A 22,710-nucleotide genomic window follows, 5' to 3' on the forward strand; every position below is an offset into this window, starting at 1 on the left:
CCAAGGCATTATTAACAATGGGCTTTGGTTGCATACTTCTGACTTTGATAAGACAAGAGTCAAAAAGCTCACTTGATGACCATTTCACAATATATACAAATATTGAATCATTATGTTGTACCCTTGAAACGAATATAATACTATATGTCAATTATATCTCAATTTTTTTTTAAAATATATTTTATTGATTTTTTTACAGAGAGGAAGGGAGAGAGATAGAGAGTTAGAAACATCGATGAGAGAGAAACATCGATCAGCTGCCTCCTGCACATCTCCCACTGGGGAGGTGCCCGCAACCCAGGTACATGCCCTTGACCGGAATCGAACCTGGGACCTTTCAGTCCGCAGGCCGACGCTCTATCCACTGAGCCAAACCGGTTTCGGCTATATCTCAATTTTTAAATAGTTCACTTGACTAGTTTACCTTCATGTGAAGACAGTGGGTCAAACATGGCGAGCAGAGACTCTGATTGAGAAGGGGGAGAGGTCAGGTGGTGGGCGCCTAAAACAGACAAAACAGACCAAGTCAGAACTCAGGACTCAATGAGAGTTTCAACAGTGAAAATGGTTCTGACAGTTTCCACACTTTTCAAACTTTTTTCATCAATAAGAGCTTGAGTGACATATAAGGGGAAAAAAAAGAATCTAATAAAGATCAAATTCTGATTACTCCAAATTCATTTTATGTTTTTCTACATATATGGATTTTTTTTAAATTTTGTTTTATTGCTTAAAGTATTACAAAGAGTATTACATATGTCTCCTTTTTTATTTTTTCCCTTGACCTTCCCCCAGCCTCCCCTACCCCCCAGTGTCTTGTGTCCATTAGTTATGCTTATATGCATGCATACAAGTCCTTCAGTTGATCTCTTACTCCCCACCCCCACCCTCCCCGGCCTTCCCCCTGTAGTTTGACAGTCTGTTCGATGCTGCTCTGCCTCTGTATCTATTTTTGTTCATCAGTTTATAATGGTCTTTATTATCCATATAAATGAGTGAGATCATGTGGTATTTTTCTTTCATTGACTGGCTTATTTCACTTAGCATAATGCTCTCCAGTTCCATCCATGCTGTTGCAAATGGTAAGAATTCCTTCTTTTTTACAGCAGCATAGTATTCCATCGTGTAGATGTACCACAGTTTTCTAATCCATTCATCTGCTGATGGGCATGTAGGCTGTTTCCAAATCTTAGCTATGGTAAATTGGGCTGCTATGAACATAGGGATGCATATATCCTTTCTGATTGGTGTTTCTGGTTTCTTGGTACATATATGGATTTTAATTACATTTAAGTGGTCTATCTGCCTGCTACTTTTGATGGCCAAATTATATCCCATAGTTAATGCAAAGATCACAGAGGCAGATGTAAATCTTCAGAATGTCACAACTTCCCTGAGGTTCAGCTTCTGCCTATAAAAAGAGGGGCAACACTACCTACAGAAGAATAAATAAAAAGCTGGAAAATTTAAAATTCTAATACTGCTCTCAGCAAATGACAATTTATAAAATAACTCATATTAATATGAATACTACTGCCTGACTGGATGGCTCAGTGGTTGAGCGTTGACCTATAAACCAGGAGGTCATGATTCGATTCCCGGTCAGGGTACATGCCTGGGTTTCCGGCTCAATCCCCAATGTGGGGTGTGCAGGAGGCAGCCGATCAATGATTCTCTCTCATCACTGATTTTTATATCTCTCTCCCCCTCTCCCTTTCTGAAATCAATAAAAATATATTTAAAAAATAAAAATAAAAAATAACTACATAAATTCTAATAAGTGGTTATATCAAAATTCATTTAGCCATTCTCATTTTTAATGATTAGGTTGTTTCTAAATTATTTGCAAATATTAATGTTATGAAGAACATCTCTGTGCATAAGACATTTTCCATACATGGAACTATTTCCTTATGACTGATTCCTAAAGTGGACCAAATCTGGTATGTGAACTTTTAAGGTCTTACATACGTATCACCAAATTATGCCCCAAAGTGCTATAACAACTGATATCATCAGCAGCAATGTGTAAGATCGCCAGTTTCACCATGAATGTGACTGTTTAAAAAGTCATCTCATTTTCCCTTCTTACCATGAGTTACTTCATCCATGTCTGGACTAGTGACAGAATCTTTACCCCCAAAGTCAGAGCTGCACTCAGATCTCAGGTCTTCAATCTTATTGGGAATATCCTCAGAGGTTGCACTTATGCCTTTAAAAAAGAAAGCAAAAAATAAACAGCAAGAAGAATAAAATAACCACACAAAAAGTATATGAGATTTGGAGAAATGTAAATATTCTCAAATTTTTGTGCCCTAGTTCTATACATGTGAGTTATTGCTTAAATACATTTGCCTGGACTTGTGCAACATAACCAGAATTATCACATGCTATCTAAACACAGTAACGGAGCTACCAAGAACAGAGAGAGCTATAGAGGGAACACATCCACACTGTTTGCCAGTTACTTCAACAGGCTCTCTAAAGCTACACATTAAACTCTCAGATTTAAGGGTCCATAGAAATAATTTTGTTTCCTGAAAATTACTCAGCTCTTAAATAAAACATATCTCTTTGCTATCAACTTTACAAATGGAAATGTGGGAACACACCTTGAAATCCTTATTCCTTAAAACAAGACAGACATACCCGACACAACACTGAGGCCTGGTGTGCTGGGGCGGGAACTGACCTCCCTGACATCCGTATCATCAGATGTGCTACCCAGTCCCGAACAGCTCTCCAATTCCTGCAGACGCTCCTCCTGCTTTAGATCGGGGGCCTCTAAACAGAAGACGTGAGGTGTCACATCAGTGATTGTTAGCATGCCAGTTTTAGCTTGTGACCCAGATGATGAAAGCTACCAGGGTATGAATGAAATCAGTGTAAATAGATTTCTGAGTCTGGACCAGTTAGCAAAGTTAGTAAGATCAAGTGTTAAGAAAGTCAAGGTTGTTATTTTCATCCCAATCTAGGCCAGTTAGTTGTGCAAAAATGAAAACTTCTTCCAGGTCACTAATCTCACAGTGTGTGTTCTTGGTTAGCAAGTCAACTAAACAAGAGAATATGAAATAACCTAGCATTAAATCAACCACTTTCTAAAAAACAACTCCTATGGATGCTCAACAGGTAGTGAGCCAATCCTGCTGTCTCCTTATGTAAGTTTAGCATGTCTGAATATGTTAACGTTATTCAACATATATAGGATCACTTTATTATTCTTGAGCCAAGCAGATCAGACAGAATGTAATTCAGACATAGTTATTTATATTTGCATTCTGGTAGTTGACATTTAGTTGAAGGCAAAGATTTATCTTCATAATCAGGAGGGAAAGTAGAAATGCAATACATAAGAAAAAACAAAGTACAAAACACTTCATATACATTTATAATAATTGTGCACAAAATAATTTGCAGTACTCCAGAGTCTGAATTTCAGCACATTTCAAAAATATATTCGATATCTTTAAAGGGTCAGTTCTCCCCATGTAAATCTAAACATGCTTACCAGGTATCCAACCACTCAGGGCTCCTATTTGTGATGAGTTCATGGGAGAGACTGGACTCAATCCACACAGAACCCTGATGAGTTACTAACAGTTGCTTCCGAAAGAACTGAACAGTCAGACAGCACCTGCCATCTTAGCCCATGCCATTCAAAACTGCATTTTTTCTTGATGAAAGAAAATGCCTTACGCTAATTTTCCATGTGACATTCTTAGCAATTGGATTGCCTCATACTTGTCAAAGGTATATCTGACAAAATGTCCATCATATAGAAATTAGAATACCTTACATTTAAACGTCTGTGCAAATCAAAATGCAAATGACAGCATACTAACCTGAGTCACTTGGCAAAACCTCTACACTCCAAGCTTCGCTTGTTGTCTCTGATATGGTAGAACCAGTGCAGGGGTCAAGAAGCACTGACCCTGACCCTGGCAGGCACAGTAAACTGCCTAACATGTTCTCTGCTGCTGCACCTGTATAACCAGTGGGGAGCAAAGGGTTAACAAAGGTCCTGATGGAGAGCGCATCGATAAGGAGAAAAGCCAAACACTAACGCTCACAGAACCTCTCTACTCCAGCCACAGAAAGGAGCCAAGGTCAGAGCAATTTCAATCAATAACACCACAAACACGCACATTTCCCTGTGGCCACAGTGACACGAGCTCTTTTTCACCCACTGCCTCCTGTGCACCTTGAACTCTCCGTAGAGAAAACACATTGTTGGATCAAGTCATTCCAACTGGCTTTCACCTTGGTTTTTCAGCAGATTTTGTGTGTGTCCCTAATAACTCTCTCAAATTTATAGTCCTACAAGGATTAAAACCACTCAGACATTTAACCAAATCGAGTTACACTGGCCGAAATATGTTCTCTTCTGGCACATTAGCCACATATTCAGAGCAATAAAATGTATTTGCAGGAAAACACACCACCTCTGTAGTACTTGTTTAACTGCAAATGCAGCTTATTGCTGAAATACAGCTTACTGCCAGAAAAAATACTAAATACTTAGCATCTGGAACAAAGTAATATAGAAACCAATTAAGAAATCTATTTACACTACTTAAAAATACATACAGGATTAAACATTACTGTACAACTGTGTTAAAAATACTCAAGTTCTGGCCTGGCTGGCAGATAATTTTTTAAAATTTATCTTTATTGTTGAAAGTATTATAAATGTTCCCTTTCCCCCCCATTGACCCCTTCCACCCTGCCCCTACCCCCATGACATAATTATAAATATCTGAACATAATTGGGGAGGGGATAAAGGGCAGTGGGTGGGAGAAGAGATGAAACAAACTAGGCATGTGTATGAGTAACTGTCAGAGCTGAGTGATGGGAACACAAAGTTTATTACACTATTCTCTCTTGTACTTGTTTGAAATGTTCCATGATTTTTTAAAAAATGAAGAAGGTATCTTTCAGAACTCAAAGAAGGGTGAATTTTAATGTTTGTAAACTGTGCATCAATAAACTTGATGTAAAAAAAGAAAAAGACAAAACTAGTTACTTTTCCACCCTCACCGGTTTGAAATGCTCGCCCAGGTTGCGGGCTCAATCCCCAGCAGGGGGCGTGCGGGAGGCAGCCAATCAATGATTCTCTCTCATCATTGATATTTCTTTCTCTCCCTCTCCCTTCTTCTCTGAAATCAATAAAAATATATTCTTTTAAAAACTAGTTACTTTTTGGAACTGAATTAATACTTCCAGAAGTAAACTCAATTTTTAGACTCTCAGTATCATATTATTCCGAAAGATTTTATGGCTATAATCTGTCAGAATTTTCATTTTAAGGTAGGTGTTTTGTCTCTAAAGAACATCCTAATTATAGACTAAGAACATATACTACGCCCTACAACAAGACTAGACGAGAAGCTAATTCAAAAGACTGGTTTTTCTCTTTTGGGGTTGGGGGTGAAGTTAAATGTAGACAGAAAAAACATACCTATATTTAAGTAAAGAAAAAATACACGAATGCCTGGCTATATGCAGCTGTCTCAGTTTCCCAGTTAGGACTAACACACACACCACATTTGTCAGAGCACTGAAGTTCCCTCCCATGAAGGCTGGTGGACATGGAATAAGCAATATTCCAGAGACATTAAATAGCAATTACCTGCAATTTCTTGCAAACGATCTTCGTCAATGTTAGGGTCAAAATCACTTCCCAAGACATCTGTGCTCCAGGTCTCACTCACTGTTTCTGATATGTCCCTATCATCCGTCAGTCCCATCATGTCACGGATTTCAAACTTCCTCAGCTTATCATCGAGATTATCCTGTGTTGTGGCTATCAGAAACAAAATTAAGCACTTAAAAAATGGTAGCACAGCTATGATTTCTTAATCAAATTTGAAGAACTTTATGTCTTCGAACTTCATTTTACATATTTTATAATTAACACGGGGTACATAGTACCAAAAAACACTGAATTATTCCCCCATAGATGTAGGCTTTTTAAAAAACGCCCCAGGTAATTTTTATACACACTAAAGTCTAAGAATCAGTCTCGAACCCAGTTGAGGGCATCCCGGAAGGACAGAAGGGATCTTTAAATAAATCCAAAGGCCCTTTTCAAATTAACCTTCCTAAAGCACAACAGGGACCCAGCTGTTCTTCAATCCTTCCCTCATACTATTCCCCTCCTTGGGAGTTCCTGGATAAGTACCTGGTTTGCCACCTCTCTGACTTGCTTATACCATGCCTTCACCTAGAATGCCTGATCTCCAGCTTCTGCCCGTGCAATGCCAGCCAGGCTTTAAGGCTAATATTTTCTTCCAATAAGCTTTTCCTGCACTTTCAACCGCTGTATCTCGCACTCAGAATGGCCACAGCAACTCTTATGGTACTTCTAATCATTTGTGTACCATTCTCTCCCTATTCCAGATACTTGAGACCTCAGGTTTTACCAGTATCTTTGTATCTGAAAATTTTAATATTACAGAATTCAAGAAATTCATTTTATTTATTCTATGTAATTCAAGTCTAAACAATTCACTTACCAACTAACCACATCTTTAAGAACTGAAGGAACTATGAGTAAGTCCAAGTTTAATGCTCATTATATAATCAAATGTATTCTTACTGCAACAGCCAACTTACATGGCAGCTCATCATTCACCTGGCAGCCAGGGAAGTTCTTGCCCCTCGAGCGGCTGTGTCCACTCCAGCTTACCTTGCTCATGCTCCAGTAGCTGCAGAGCGTCAGCCCCGTTACTCCCCGAAGGTCCTGCTCCCAGTTCCGACACAGACTCTCCTTCCAGGTCAAGAGAGGACACTGAATTGGAGCGATTGGAAGGACCTAGAGAAATGTTTCTACTGTAAGTGAGCCATCATGCAATTTTTCATGCCTTGATAAGGCACTAAAGATAAAGACTAAAGTGCTTTTAATTCTGCTTTTATACCTTAAAAATATGTATGCTCTTTAGGCCAGTAATTCTGCCTCTAGAGAATTATCCTAAGGAACAGTTCAAAAACTCATCTAAGGTTGCTTATTTCAGGGCTTCTTGTAAGTGGAAAGCAGAAGCAATCTACATCTTTAATCATAGAAGAATGTTTAAATAAACTATGAAAGAAAACAGCCATTAAACACCACGTTATTTAAGAATGTTAAATCATCAAGGGAAATGCTACTGTTATATTGTTAAACAAAAAAAAGGTTACAAGACAGCACAATCTTAATCTTGCTACAAATGAACCAAAATGTTAATTGTTATTAACAGAATGATGAGATTACAATGATTCCATTTCTTTTCAGCATTTTCTAGAATGAAACTGTTACTTATGCTTTGAAAAATTAGAGGAAAGAAAAAGTTACTACATTTTATGTTTATTTTAAAATGTTAGTAAAGCTGAACTTATTCATTAAAAAAGTTGCTCTTGCCCTGGCCGGTTTTCTCAGTGGTTAGAGCGTTGGCCCCCAGACTGAAGGATCTCGGATTTGATTCCAGTCAGGGGCACCGCCTCGGTTGCAGGCTTGATCCAGGCTCGAGCCCCGGTTCCCGGTCAGGGTGCATTCAGGAGGCAACTAATGGATGCTTCTCTCTCTCTCTCTCTCTCTCTCTCCCTTCCACTCTCTCTAAAAATCAATGGGGGGAAAAATGTCCTCAGGTGAGGATTAACAAAAAAACAAAAAGTTGATCCTAGCATATGGAATGACATAGTCTTACTTCCTAATCTTGCCTTTAAATTTCTTTTTTATTCCTATTTTCATTTTATCTTACTGCTTCATAAAAGGTGTGAGTGTGTGAATATGCAGAACATTAGAAGTACACACAACATCCTGAAACACTAGTGAGTCCATTCTTTTCCATTTAGACATGCATCGCATCCCTCTAAAGGAGCTCTACTCGCTTTGGTACATATCAGCGTTAGAGAAACAAAACTTGGTATTCAAGTCCCAGTGAAGACTCAGACCTTCTCCATTTTTTATGACCATCAGTCTCTTGCAATCTTTTTCTAACGTTTTTTTCTTGCAATCTTAATTTTATTCAAGAAAGAATCTTACAGCCAACTGTTCAAGATCATTAGAGGAAAACTTCATTAGTCTCCTCAGTCAGGGGCACAGATGGTGTAATTATAATTTATAAGGCTCCTTTAAAGAACACAAAACAAAACATTACTTGAATCACACAACTCCTTGAATGAAGTAACCCTTCACCTTCAGATATTCCTTCCAGATTATCACTGCAGAGGGAAAAGCGCAAGGTTTTATCAGGTTTACCGTGGAGTTTGTTTTCATCGACAGGGACATCTCCTTGTCCTCCATCCGAAAGTTGCATGTTTAGGACCTAAAAAATAAAATGCCATTCGTTTGTCACAACAGAAAGAAAACAAACTACAGCAAATGCATATTTAAGTTATTTTTAACTTAAAATTATTTTTTAATTAAAACCAATCTACAAGGTTCTGATCAAGCTTTAAGTACCGCTAGAAGAAAAGTGTAAGTATCAGTGAGAAGAACTGAAACTTTGCCCTTCCATCACCCGACGGGTGCCAGAGTTTGAACAGGCCTAGAGAGTGGTATGAATTAACTGAACAAAGGGATCATTTCCCTGCGTAGGAATACGAACTGCTGTCTTCAAGGCTGCCACTGAACTGGGGTTTGGGGACAGGTAACATGGTAAGGTAAATGCACAGAACTCGCCGAGTGACATTCAGCTGTTAATTTTTTTCCTTATTAAGCATTCCCATGGTTGTTATGTTTTTATTACATTCTAGGCTTCCTAAAATGTTGATCCTGACAGTCTCTGTAGCTCATTCTTTGTGTGTGTGTGTGTGTGTGTGTGTGTGTGTGTGTGTGTGTGTATAGGGACAGAGTTTAGGACGTTGACAGTTCTCTTTCCTATGAGTGATGTCACAATTCCAAACATAGCCAACGACCATCATCACTTTAACAACCCTGTAACTGGTCCCTTATTCCCAGGCCAGGACTAGTTTTCTTGAATAGTAAGCACTCACTTTTGAATGTAATACGTTGCTTTTTTTTGGGGGGGGGGGGGGGCACAATATATGAGGAGGGGTTCTACCTTTAGAGAGGCAAGATTTCTTCTTTCCCTTTGGCCCTGTCCCAAGCTCTTGTTTACAAACATCTTAAAAATGATTCCCATACCCTCAATCCCATTTCTTCAAAATATTTTACACTTTTAGTTTTTTTTCCACAGTTATCTCTTCCATTTCTTCCTAACCGGCCAAAGGAAAGAAAGTATTTCTAAAGAATGTTCAGCTCTTTAAAGCAGGAATACCACTGGAATATCATTAGATAGAAAATAAACATAAATCACTTCCTACAGGTCACTGGAAAAGTCTCTTCAATTTCCATACCACAATTTCCTGGCTCCCTGGCTCTTCAACTATTAGGAAACTTCCTTTAGGTGTGGCCTGGCCACCAACTACAGTGCCATAAATGCACCAACGTGCAGGGCCTCCAGTACTATGCACAGGAAGTTTAGCACTAGATGGTACGTCCTGGTAGGCCCACTGACGATAATGAAAAATATTCATTCAACGCATAGTGATTGATAGAAGCAAGGGGCCATTAATTAGAAGAACAGAATCCGCATTTCTAAACATTGGTGGCTATGATTCAAATGTAACAATACATGCATACCTCATTTTCTGACATCATCCCTGGAGTAAGCTGGGGACCTGTCCCTAAGGAAATGACCAGCACTTCCTCAGGCTGCACCTCTGGGATGGTTTCTTGAGATGATCCTTCATGGTCCATATGTAAGTCCATTAGCACATTGGTGCGGCTTCTGCTCCGAGTTGCTAATAAAAAAAGTTAAATTAGTCATTTTAGAGAAAAAGATAAAATGAAGAAAATGGCACACTAAATACAAAAATATTTTTTATTAATGTAGAACATTTGCACATGCATACACACAAAAGGAATGGTGAAAATATGAATAAGAAAAAAAACCCTGTATCTTCCCAGTTACTCTATTGATGACTAATACTTATTCTCCTTTAAAACTGATCACCAGAAACAATGACCCATGTTCACCTGACAGGGAGTGACACACAGATGACCACACCTGCAGAACAGTGAACATGTCCCCATCAATTTAAGACTTGGGATGACAAGAACAGCATAACCTACCTTCTTTCTTATCTGTTCAAGACACTTTCAATTATTTCTCCTATAAAATGATTTAATTGCCACAGGTCTCCCATACTAATAACTCAAAAGCATTAGAAAACTTCATATAGAAATCTGATAGCCATATAAAGTAATGTACATTAGTAATTAATTAGGTAACTATTGAAAAACCAGAATCCGTTTTTGAAAACACACTGTTTTCCTGAAATGTATTAACCTTTTTCCAAAGATAAAGGAGCGATTCTTCTATGTTTGAATACAAGTTTCCTTTCTGCTTACTGGAAACATTCTAAATTAATACGGAATCTAATGATTTGGGGGTGTTTTCCCCTACCTAATACTTTTTCCTAAAATAATCCATCCTATAGAACTTACAAGAACTTCAGAAATATTTGGGTAGTTGATAATAATTTCTCTGTGAGTTTTAGTCTTCTGTGATAAGTTTCTATTTTCTTTCAGAGGTCAATAAAAATTCAATGCAACCAGAAGACTAACTAGAAAGTCTACTTCAGTGCAAAATAATTAAAAGTACAGACATAAAGCAAAGCACTTTATAGTAACAAGTCTTTCAACTTCACTTTGAGTGAAAGCTGACCTACTTAAAGACAGAAATATAGACAATCACCTTCTCTCCACAATGCTGTTGATGTGTTGATTAATCACTCTTACTTTCAAAATTTTAGGGCACACGTCAAAAGTCAGGTTCACCTCACTATCTTCTACTGAATTGTGAACTTAAATTCAGCTTCATGAACTTCATGAATTTTAAGTAACAACCCTCATAATTTATAAAAATGCAAGTGACCAAAATTCATGTAACACAAAGCAAAAGCAACATGCACATGGAGCACACTTTTATAAATTATTTCTTAAATAAGAGTTACACAAGAAGAGTAAGAACAGCCTATTACCCACCAAATGGGGTTACTAGAGTAATATGAGCTGTAAGATTGGTGGCTGAGGAATCCCAGGCAGTGATGGCTGCTAACTGATGTCCTGGGTTGCGAAAGCATTAAACAGAAAGAAAATCAACCCTCTGAATAATGGACACATTTTTTAAAATATGAAATAAATTCAATGACCAAGTCACATGACTATACAAAATACTACTGGAAAAACTGAAATTTACTTTCCATTCTACCCATATTTAATAATACTTCTGGAAGTTATGAAGTGGAAGAACTAATGTATAGCAGTGAATATGGAGAAAAAATATCTAATATACCAAAAATCACTCATTTCTTCATGCTGAAATAGTAAAAACAGCCTATAACATTAAAAATCATTGAGTGTCAAACTTTTTTTCCTATTTTTAATTCTGAAAATTTACATTTTGGAATGATGAAAGCCAAACACTTGAAGAATATGTCACATTCCTGTTGATGATATTATTTCATATTATATTAAATGTAAGGTAGATTAATTTTAAGAAACTGATAGTTCTTTTTTAATTGATTTTTTTACAGAGAGGAAGGGAGAGGGATAGAGAGTTAGAAACATCGATGAGAGAGAAACATCGATCAGCTGCCTCCTGCACACCCGCTACTGGGGATGTGCCCGCAACCAAGGTACATGCCCTTGACTGGAATCGAACCTGGGACCCTTCGCTCTATCCACTGAGCCAAACCAGTTAGGGCGAAACTGATAGTTCTTAACACATCGACTCATTCTTCCAAATGTGTAAACTATAGTAACTATAGCTGAGCTCCTCATTATCATGAAAAAAAATGGTGCTAAACTACTGCATTCCCTTGCCCTAAACACTCTTTCCCTGCCTTGTTTACTTTGTGGAACACCCTTTCGTCCTTCGAGAGAAAGCGCAGGCTTCACCTGCTCCAGGGCCACCTTCTCTAGGTGTCGGGTAATCCTCTGTGCTCATCCCTATCAAACACAGTACACTGAAGGGCAATGGTCTCTTTTTGTTTTCCCCAACTAGACTAGGGCAGCTAACTTAAAGTACGGACATGAACTAAGGTCTTTATATCCCGTGTCTAATACAGTGCCCTATCTGCAGGACAGTGATTATAATTACCTACTCTTTTAGTGGATTTTTTTGCATGTAGATTAAATGAAACACATTTATAAAGTGCTTACCCAGTGTCTGGTACATAATATATGCTCAATTAAATGTTTGGTGCATATCTATAGATAATAGATGTTTACTAAGTTAATAAAATGTAAGCCTAATTCTTAAATAAATGAATGACTAAATAAAATAGGATTTTTGCTTTATTTTATTAAAAAAGATTGCTCAGCTGATAAAAGACTGATTATTATTACTTTTTAAATATATTTTTATTGATTTCAGAGAGGAAGGGAGAGGGGGAGGGGGAGAGGAAGAGAGAGAGAGAAACATCAATAATGAGAATCATTGATCCGTTGCCTCCTACACGCCCCCTACTGGGGATCAAGTCCACAGCCAGGGCATGTGCCCTTGACCAGAATTGAATCTGGGACCCGCAGGCCGATGCTCTATCCACTGAGCCAAACCAGCTAGGGCAAAGACTGATTATTAATAACAATAATGAAAAAAATAGTACCTATGTAGTTTCAACTTTACTGATAAAAACTTCTAATATTATTTTATTATATTATTCAGAACTTTGTAGAAAGGACGGGGCTACATAATTCAAATAATGACTGGTTGTAACAACTGACACTTTCAAAATTTTCCAAGACAAGACACTAAAATACAAAGCATACCATACGTGGCATGATTTCAATTAATTATGAAAAAGTACATCTAGATAAAGCAAAAGTCTAATGCTAAACCTTAATTAACCTAGTGCAATTGTAAAAAACTGAATTACTACCAGTAAACATGGAGAAAAATGTTTCCAAATTATTTAAAACTGTATTTCCAAACACTGAGCAATAACAAAGGCTAACAAAGTAGTATTAAATGTAAGGCAAAGCCTAATATGAGAAAGTCTCTTTACCTATAGGCAATCGATTCTTTTTATTTGCTGGAGTGGTTGCTGGAGACAACTGAGGAGTATTGTAGGGAGTCATTTCCAAACTGCTGCTTTTCCCTGGCTTTGCCTGGGGTAGGTTAGCCAATAAATTGTCAAGAGCCATTCTATCTTCTCTCAGTTGGTCTCCAGACATCACACTCTTCATAAAATTCACCTGGCAAAAATAAAAGGACATTAGCTACTGAAATCAATTTTTCATACCCAATATATATTTCTGACACAATGTACTCATCTATGACTCTGCCCATGCTTAGATAAATGACTTCTGAGAAAATCCTATTAAAGAATAAAGCCATTACCAGAGTAATAAGCTGACTGTAGGTTATATAAACCACAGTTCTGCTCAATCCTTCCAGAAGATTAACAGAGGACATTGGAGGGGTTTCCACTGCACGGCCCCCAATCACAACATCAAGGAAAGCAGCAACACAGCTCTGTTAAAACAGGAAAAGATCACAGTGAAAGATCTCCCCTTTAAGATAAGGGAACAAAATATCCGATTAAGGTGCAAAAAGTTTTTCTTCTTAAAAATGATATTAAACCTAACCTTTAAAAAATTAAATTCTCTATGAATTGATACAGAATAATCTCTAAGATACTCTGGTACAAGAAACAAACACGATACAGAAGATTATACACTATCTAACCATTTGTGAAAGGAAAAGATGGGTGATTGGGAAATATATGAAGGAATTTGCTGGCATACATGTAGAACTCTTGAAGCATACACAAAAGACATGTCAATAACCTTTTGGGGAGCCCTGACTCGTTTGGCTCAGTGGATAGAGTGTCGGCCTGCGGACTGAGGGGTCCCGGGTTCGATTCCGGTCAAGGGCATGTGCCTTGGTTGCGGGCACATCCCCAGTGGGGGGTGTGCAGGAGGCAGCTGATCGGTGTTTCTCTCTCATCGATGTTTCTAACTCTTTATCCCTCTCCCTTCCTCTCTGTAAAAAAAATCAATAAAATATATATATTAAAAAAATAACCTTTTGGGGAGGAAATTAAGGCTAGTAATCAGAGGTGGAAGGGATATTTCACTGTATAACTTTTGAATTTTATAATAGGTTGAATGCAGCCTACTCAAATATGATTAATTAAAATTTTATTTAAATTGAACAATACCACACATACTAATTTATGAAATACACTTAAAATTATATAGTTATTGATTATTTGATTTAGTGACAATTTTTAAAAATTAAACTTCCTAAAATAAAATAATCTTTTTTATTTTTTTATTTTTTATTGATTTCAGAGATGGAGAGAGAAACATCAATGATGACAGAGAATTACTGATTGGCTGCCTCCTGCAAATCCCCTACTGGGAATCGAGCCCGAAACCTGGGCATGTACCCTTGACTGGAATCGAACCCGAGATCTTTCAGTCTGCAGGCCATCGCTCTATCCACTGAGCCAAACCGATTAGAGCAAAAAATAAAATAATCTTAATAGCTCCTTGGTTCTCATTACAATAGCATCTCCTCGACACTTCTATAAGTGAGAATTAGTCATCTTTAGTGACATTTGCCATTAAGCTGCTGATCCAACATTATGTGCACTATAGCTACACCAAGAGTCAATGAAAGACTAATTTATACAATACCTAAGGACGAGATTTAAGGAAGGGAAAAGTTAGGTTTGCTAATACTTTGGCAGAATTTTCTATAAACAGTATTTCACATGACATAGTATTCACTCTTACTTTGTCAAATTTTCCAAGACTGCCCTTTGTCCGGGGATCCCCCTCTTCAGAGCCAGTCATTGCTAACTGCTGCAACAGGCGGCCAACCTGCAACCCAAGCAGTGGTGGGGAGACACAGGTTATAGATACCAAGTCCTCTCTCTATGAAAGCACTTCCACTCTATGCTAGTGCATAATAATACTCATACACCTGACCAGACACACAAAATAGGGTCCCCCCTCTGTATCCTGTCAACACCAGGTTTTACTATATTTAGAGTTATACAGAATAAGTAGAAGATTTTGCTTTAATTTCTCATTAACATATTATATCGACATTAGGAAATAAAAACACAACACCTTTGTTTCTGATGGTGTACTTTTCATATGCTCAGAAACTTTAAAATTAATTTGTAAAAGCTGACTCAAACTATTTCAAGTTACTGTTAAGTACTTTACTCTACATAGTTCATAAAGTACTCCAGGTAGATGTTTTTTCTTTTCTAAATTTAAACGCAAACAATTTCTACAAAACATATGCTGTTTGGAAAGTAAACTTCACAGAGCAAGTTCCTTACTGCCAAAAGTGAACTGTTAACCCACTCTCTTTAAAGACACTTGGCTGAAAGTTCACATCATATAGCATCATCTTCTTAATATCTAGGACAATCTCCCCATTATTACTCATTTTGAAAATATGTGATTCCATCTCTGTTAGAGTGGCAAAAATAAAACTACAACTACATTATCATAAGAATAAATTTAGTATTTCACAGATGAAAACAAATTTTTTTAACTTTATTTCAGGGATTTCTATATAGTTAATTGCTCAATATCTATCATAAAAAAAACTTATCATTTTTAAAAAAACACCACTCATCCAAAGATAGATACTATTCCAAATAAACTCAGTCTTTCTTCTTCACAGTATTTCTGGGTGATAAGACATGATTAAAAGATTTGCTTAAGAAATAATAACATGATTTCAGTACTTCAAATAATTAGGGGGGAAAAGTGTTAATACGGGTCCAAACATCCTCTTTCTGAGTTTCATATTTCAAACTTTGGGGACTTTAGAAAGGTTGGTTAGTACATATATGTGGCATGTCCAGTTCTTAGGGTAGCATCCTATAATCAAACATGTTAACATTTCAGCAGAAAAACATGGTATTCATCAGCACTAAGTGGAATAACAAACAATTATAAATATCCCGTTAGTTCAGGCTGGGTTTTGTTACCAAATGAAGTAAAACGATTCGGTTTTCAGTCATTTGGGATTTTGAAATCATGGGAAGAGAAAATCTAATCATTCACATGTACGAGGACTCCAGTTAAAAACTAACACAAAATGTTTTATGACAAGAATATTTTTAAATCGCAATATGGCTGCTTTTATGTCTTAAGAAGCACATACTGAGGACAGTCTAAAGAAAGAGAATGGCAGGAATCTATGAATGGTAGTTGTCATCACATTTTCTGTTCCCACCCCCACTGCCTAATCAATTGATTTTAAATTGAATGCCATATAAATAATAACAAAAGCATACCTGCATCAGATTGAATCTTGCCACCTCATTAATAGGAGCGTCAGAAATTATTCCGTACTGTTCTGGATTGACAACTGCAGGGCAAATGAAGCAGGCCAACAGGAGATCAGTGCACATTGCCCTGACCTCCCCAACTTCCAGTCTATCTACACAGGAGAGGGTTTTGTACATCTGTGACACGATCCACCTCAAACTATGTGGAAAGCAGTATGTGTTCTGTTTGAGATAACCAATAAATTTGTTCACCAAAGTCACTAGTTTGGCCTCATTGGAATCCACCATCTCTTGAACCTTTTGCCTGAATCTATCTGAGCCTTTCTCTCCAAAGAGTTTTTCCTGCTGAGATGGGGAGAATCTCTCAATTAGTTTATTTGGATCTGTTTCCAGATGATCTTCATCTTCCACAAGCAGTTGCATGATTGGCTCATGTAAAGTAGCTGTGAGGAAAAGTTTGGCAGAAAACAGTCCTTCAGAAAAAAGTTTAAATAAGATGCTGAAGGCACAAGTTCCTCTCCTCAAAAGTCGCCTGGGGTTGTCACTTTCTTTAAGTTCAAATTCAATCAAGTATCTCAAAACCTGAAGGAGGTAGCTTTCATCTTCTTGCATAATGCAATTGCCATAGAGGGAGGTAAAAACTGTGTATATAACACTTTGTGTGTTCTCCTGATTAAGTTTCTCTCCAGCAACCAGAGAGGAGGCAATAAGACGAGGATTTTCCCTTAATCGACTCAAGAATTCTCCATAAGCAGTCTCCTGAAATCCCAATTGCTTATATCCATCAACAAACTGTGTATCTTCCAAAATCTTGGCATGTTGGCAACATTCAGCAGGGGAAGCTTCAGCACTAAAAAATGAGCAGACAAGCAAAACAATAAAATTAACAACAATAATAATATCACACATATACTACATGAAACATGGAATGTGAATTGGTTACAGTCCCAACGAAATCACTCATTGCTAAAATCTTTCAGACCATGAGCATCTGAATGTGTAAAGAAAGAAAGGAGAAAAAAAAGTACAAACAAAAACAAATTCCTCATATTAAATCAGGCTCAATGAAAAGTACCAAGAAAGAACCATTATTCTGATTTCTTTCATCAAAGATTAGTCCTGCCTCATTCTGAACTTCACATAAATGGAATCATACAGAGTATGTACTCCTCTGTGTCTGGCTTCTTTCCTCAACATTATGCTTCAGTACCACTATTCTTAGAGCTAAAAACGGCTTCTTCTGCTTCTTGGAACAACAGAACATGAGGTATTAACACAGTGAAAAACAAGGTTTCTAAAACTGAAAAGCAGATATACAATAGCAAAACATGGAAATTTACATATTAAATTATGTTAGAAGAAAGTAGAACAAAGATAACTTACTGTCTACACTGATAAAATGTATATGTGTAAAGATACAAAATTAATTGGTGTGGCATAAAATACTAATGCTTAAGTTATAATTCTCCATAACAGTGTTAAGTGACTTAAAAGAAACAAAATAAGCAGACTCATCTTAATGTTAACTTAAACTATCTTAAAGCAAGCACTTTGTTGGAAATAGATTCATTTATTTACAGTTAGCAGTTAACACAGAACGATAATGGTTTATAAAAGACCTCAAAATCTTGTATTTACCTGGTTATGATAAGTCGATCCAAATTAATTCTCTGTTGCTTAGCAATCCATGCTGTACGATACAACTTTTCAGCTGTCTTAAGTACATCTGCATTGAGCCTCTGAATGAGCTGTTTCTCAGAGTTCACATATAAGCGCTCCTGCTTGAGGTGATGGGCCAGAGTATGAATATCTAACTTCACCATCGTCAAATGTGGAAAAGGTACAAAGGCTGATCACTAAGACTGAAAAGACAAATTTTAAAATGTTATGTTACTAAAACTGTTTACCAAATCAAAAGGGATAGAATACATTAAGAATTAAGCTACATGCTCTGGCTGGTGTGGCTCATTTGGTTGAGTATCATCCTGTGCACCGAAAGGTTGCTGGTTTGATTCCTGGTCAGGGCACATGCCTGGGTTTCAGACTCGCTCACCAGTAGGGGGGCGTGCAGGAGGCAGCTGATCTATGTTCCACTCTTACATCAGTGTTTCTCTCTCTCTCTCTCCCTTCCTCTAAAAATCAATAAAAAAAATCTTAAAACAAAGAATTAAGCTATATTTAGTAGCATGGTTAACTCTAATTTAAAAGTAATCCCTATATTTACTGTATTAGAGAAGCATTATGGGTTCAGTAAAGAAAAATTGATAAATACAGATAAGGAAAAAGCAAAGCTCCTAACAAGACCACTGCTCAGAGATAGCCACTGCAAAAACCTTGTGTATATCCCTTAAGTCCAGTGTCTACTTACTAACACTGGCATTTTCTTGACTGCTCTTTCACACTGCAGTCAATCACCATAGTCTGTTGACTTTTCAGAATACATCTCAAATCTGACTACTTCTCACCACTCCATCATCATCTCTCACCTGAAGCTCCATAACCACTACTTCTTAACTGATCTCCTGCTTCCTTTCTTACTAGAGTCTGTTCTCTCCTTGGCGTAGAGTAGTACCTTCCAACTCCACCAGATCACTCTATTCCCTCCTAGGAAGTCCTCAAAGCCTCAGCATCTGCTGATCCTCTGTCTGGAAGGCTATTCCTCCTGATACCTTTGCAAGGTTACTGCATCAGGCCTTTACTTCATGCAGGCGTCTCTGCTCAATATCTCTTTAAGAAGGCCTTCTCAAACAACTCTTTCTAAACTAGAAAATACCACTTCCTATTCCTTCTCCTGGCCTTTTCTTAAAGCACTTGCCCCATCTAGAATTCTATCACAGATACCCACTTGCATGCTCATCGTGCTTAGAGCATGGCTCCCACCAGAAGGTAAGGGCCACCTGAGCCAAGGCTTGTCCGTTTGGTTCACTCACAGCTGTAATTTCAGGGCTGAGGAGAGGGCCTGGTTCACAGCAGGATTTGAATAAATATTTGCCAAAGGAATGAATGCTATCACACAATTCTTGTTTACCTAGTAGCTAAAATAGCACACATACTTTAAAGCATTATTATTTAAGCTATGCCCTTAAACCTAGAATGCCTGCCAGACCACAAATGCTTTATATCAACAATAGAAGTGCCTGTGGCCCAGGGAGCAGAATACAACGCTGTGTCCAGACAGCAGGCAGTCATTAACTTAGAAAAATAGTTCTCATTAAGAATTAAGCACTATGATTGTATACTCGTAAGTTGCTATGAGAATAAAGCTTTAATGTTCTCACCATAACAACACAACAAGAAAATGATATTATGTGAGGTGAAGGATGTGTTGACTAAACCTTATTATGGTCAACATTTTACAATACATACTTGTATCACATTATGTGCCTTAAATATACATTATATTTCAATTATATCTCAATAAAGCTGGGGGAAAGTGGTCCCAGCCAATCAGATTCTTAAGTGCCCTTAATGGACCTATTTGGAATTGATAAAATACAATTTGTAGTGAATTTAGATTTGAAAAGAGAAGACAACCTAGACCACAGAACTTTCAATGTGTTTAGAGATCCAATGAAAACGTATCCATATATATAAAATAAATATTTTGGTGCTAAGACAAAAAAATTTAAACATTATGGCTCTAGCTGAAAATATATTTAAAACCACCTTATTTAAAAAAATAGATTTAACAACTTTTAATTAAGTTTGGCTTCAGAAAATTTTTAACTTTCTTTTATTTTAATGAACTACTGATGACTTGGAAAATTTCAGATATTACCATCTAATCTGAACTAAATTGCTTTCAAAAAATACTTTCTTGTACCTTATCAATTCCCTAGTAAACTATGCAAAGATGTTATTCCAACTCTTCTAGATGGTTAAAGCCCCCTACTACTTTCCTCTCAAAAGATATAAATATGACTACTTCACCAAGACAATTCACTATTAGTCACAAGGACATCTGTGTACATTCCCAAAATTGGTGACATGCATACACACACATATATATAACCTTACTAACTCAGTCTACAGAAAATGCATATGACTTTATAGACTAGTGGTTCTCAACCTGTGGGTCATGACCCCTTTGGGGGTCAAACGACCCTTTCACAGGGGTCGCCTAAATACATCCTGCATATCAGTTATTTACATTATGATTCATAACAGTAGCAAAATTACAGTTATGAAGTAGCAATGAAACTAATTTTATGGTTGGGAGTCACCACAACATGAGGAACTGTATTAAAGGGTCGCAGCATTAGGAAGGTTGAGAACCGCTATAAATGTAGACTTTCATGTGGGAACTCTAAGATCCTCCAGGGGGCTCTAAGTCCATAGACTAAGCACAGAATCACTCATCAAATGGTTGTAATTATTAGTAGTATAGTTAATGAAAGCAGTACTGAAATGGGCCCTTAAAGATCTGTATGCTTCATTCATTAGTTCTGCTACATTGGGTACATAATGCATATTCTCTCAACCTCAATTTTTTTTCATCCACAAAACATGGACATGATATCTACATTTGTTTTGTGCCTGGTACAAGCAATGTATTAGGTACTAGGGATCCAAAAAAAGATAAAAACTAGTGTGTGCCTTCAAGGACTTTTTAATCTACTAGACTGAGACAGACAAGCAAATAAATGGCTGCCCGAAAATGTTGTATTATGCTACTACTTATAGACTACTACTACTTATAAGACTACATTGTAGAGTAGGGACAAGAGAGAAGGAACAACTGAAGAGTTAAATACCTACACCTAGTCTTAAAAGTCAAGTTCTGCCAGCCATAAAGAGGATGGTAGGTGGGGGTAGCATTCCAAACAGAGGAAGCCAATCAGCAAAAGCACAGAGATATGTAACAGAACATATTTAGAGAACAACGTGTGGCACACTACTGTGGGGGCACATGTGTTTGTTAAGAGTCAGGTGGGAGAAGGCGAGGAAGTGTATAATCAGAGATAAGGCTACAGAGACAGAAGGTACGTAGAAGCTAGAGTTAAGAGATTTGGACTTTGCACTGTAGGTGATGGGAAACGAGTTTTAAAGGGAGTTAGTATGGTTAAATTTGTATTTGAGAACATAAACTCTGGCAGTAAGGAAAAGGATGAGGAGCCCTGGCTGGGTAGTTCAACTGGCAAGAGCATCGTCCCAATACGCCAAGGTTGCAGATTCAAACCCCGGTCAGAGCACATACAGGAATCAACCAGCGAATGCATAATAAGTGGAACAACAAATCGAAGCTTCTCTTTCTCTCTCAAAATAAAAAAGAAAGAAAGAAAAGGATGAGGAGGTGGGGATGAGTCTGGGGAAATGGAACTAGATGAAGACAGATTAAAAAATTGTTGATACACAAGAAGTGTTGCAGTAGCAATGGAAAGAACAGGACAGAATTGGGAGACGTTAGGAGGTAGAAATTATGAGTTTTGTTGACATCTACATATGGGGAAGGTGAGGTAGAAGTCTCCCACTCTGGGAACAATGGGGGGTGTGATGTTCTTCACCACATTGAGAATTTATATGAGAAAATGCTTTATAAACTGAAAACTGTGCCTGGTATGGTTCTAAGAATTTCACACACTTAACCTTTATAATATCCCTCCTGAGATAGGTACTTGCAGCTTAGGAAACTGAGGTCAGAAATATCAAATAACTTGTGCAAGGCCACACAGGTGAGAGGTGATAGAGATAGTACACTATTACCCTAATCTCTACAAGAACGACTCAGAAATCCTGTGGTTAAAGAGGAAAAGATCTTATTTTTAGGAGATGCACACACAAGTATGAGGAAGTGTTATAATTTCTGCAACTTCTAGTACATGGTTCAGAACAAAAATCAAAAGTAAAACTTAAACAACTGTTGAATCTGGGTGGTGGGTATATGGTGATCACTGTACTATCCTTCAACAGTTTCTGTGTATTTGAAATTTTTCATAATGAGAAAACAGGAAAAAGTATTTTAGAACTTCTCAAATGGTGCCCTTCTTGCTGCTCTAATACAATTTAATTCAACAAAAACATGATTGAGTTTTTGCTGGTACCTAGCCAGGTCCCCTAATCTCAAGGAGCTCAACCAAAATACTGTTCAAGAAGAGAGGACACATTAAATGTTTCACTGCAAAACATGAACCAATTTATGCAATTTAGAAATTAAAACCTTCAAATGTAGCTTCAGTTAAAAAATTAACACTTGAAAGTTCCACCTAATCTAAACCAGAACTCACCTTCCAAACCCTTCAATAGTCCCCAATGTCTTCAAAGACATTTTTGTAGAGACATTTTTTAAAAAATATGGAACGCTTCACGAATTTGCGTGTCGTCCTTGTCGGCCATGCTAATCTCTGTATCGCTTCAATTTTAGTCTATGTGCTGCCGAAGCGAGCACTGTAGAGACATTT

At 37.4% G+C, this 22,710-nt stretch overlaps 1 protein-coding gene and 1 pseudogene across 22 annotated transcripts in view; both read right to left on the reverse strand.

Annotated features, from left to right (window-relative positions):
- GAPVD1 (GTPase activating protein and VPS9 domains 1) overlaps positions 1-22,710 on the reverse strand; it is a 53,760-nt gene that overhangs the window by 16,698 nt on the left and 14,352 nt on the right. For 13 of the 22 annotated variants that reach the window (XR_002831079.1, XR_002831078.1, XR_002831080.1 and 10 more), the window contains exons 2-14: positions 17,951-18,174; positions 16,319-17,162; positions 14,793-14,879; positions 13,390-13,524; positions 13,055-13,244; positions 9,624-9,784; positions 8,175-8,304; positions 6,690-6,815; positions 5,631-5,804; positions 3,843-3,983; positions 2,650-2,784; positions 2,093-2,212; positions 425-502 (exon numbers count right to left, since the gene is read on the reverse strand). Coding sequence is in view for 17 of the 22 variants with exons in the window: in XM_014462180.2 (XP_014317666.1) it covers positions 425-502; positions 2,093-2,212; positions 2,650-2,784; positions 3,843-3,983; positions 5,631-5,804; positions 6,690-6,815; positions 8,175-8,304; positions 9,624-9,784; positions 13,055-13,244; positions 13,390-13,524; positions 14,793-14,879; positions 16,319-17,162; positions 17,951-18,135 (2,506 nt within the window). In the remaining 5 variants the exon portion in view is untranslated. Of the gene's footprint in view, positions 1-424; positions 503-2,092; positions 2,213-2,649; positions 2,785-3,842; positions 3,984-5,630; positions 5,805-6,689; positions 6,816-8,174; positions 8,305-9,623; positions 9,785-13,054; positions 13,245-13,389; positions 13,525-14,792; positions 14,880-16,318; positions 17,163-17,950; positions 18,175-22,710 lie in introns of those variants that run through there. The other 9 variants (XM_023760078.1, XM_023760075.1, XM_023760073.1 and 6 more) reach the window with 9 other exon arrangements.
- LOC111827486 lies at positions 22,598-22,697 on the reverse strand (annotated as a pseudogene).

This window comes from Myotis lucifugus, unplaced genomic scaffold (assembly GCF_000147115.1).
Source record: "Myotis lucifugus unplaced genomic scaffold, Myoluc2.0 scaffold_173, whole genome shotgun sequence".
Classification (NCBI taxonomy): Eukaryota; Metazoa; Chordata; class Mammalia; order Chiroptera; family Vespertilionidae; genus Myotis; species Myotis lucifugus.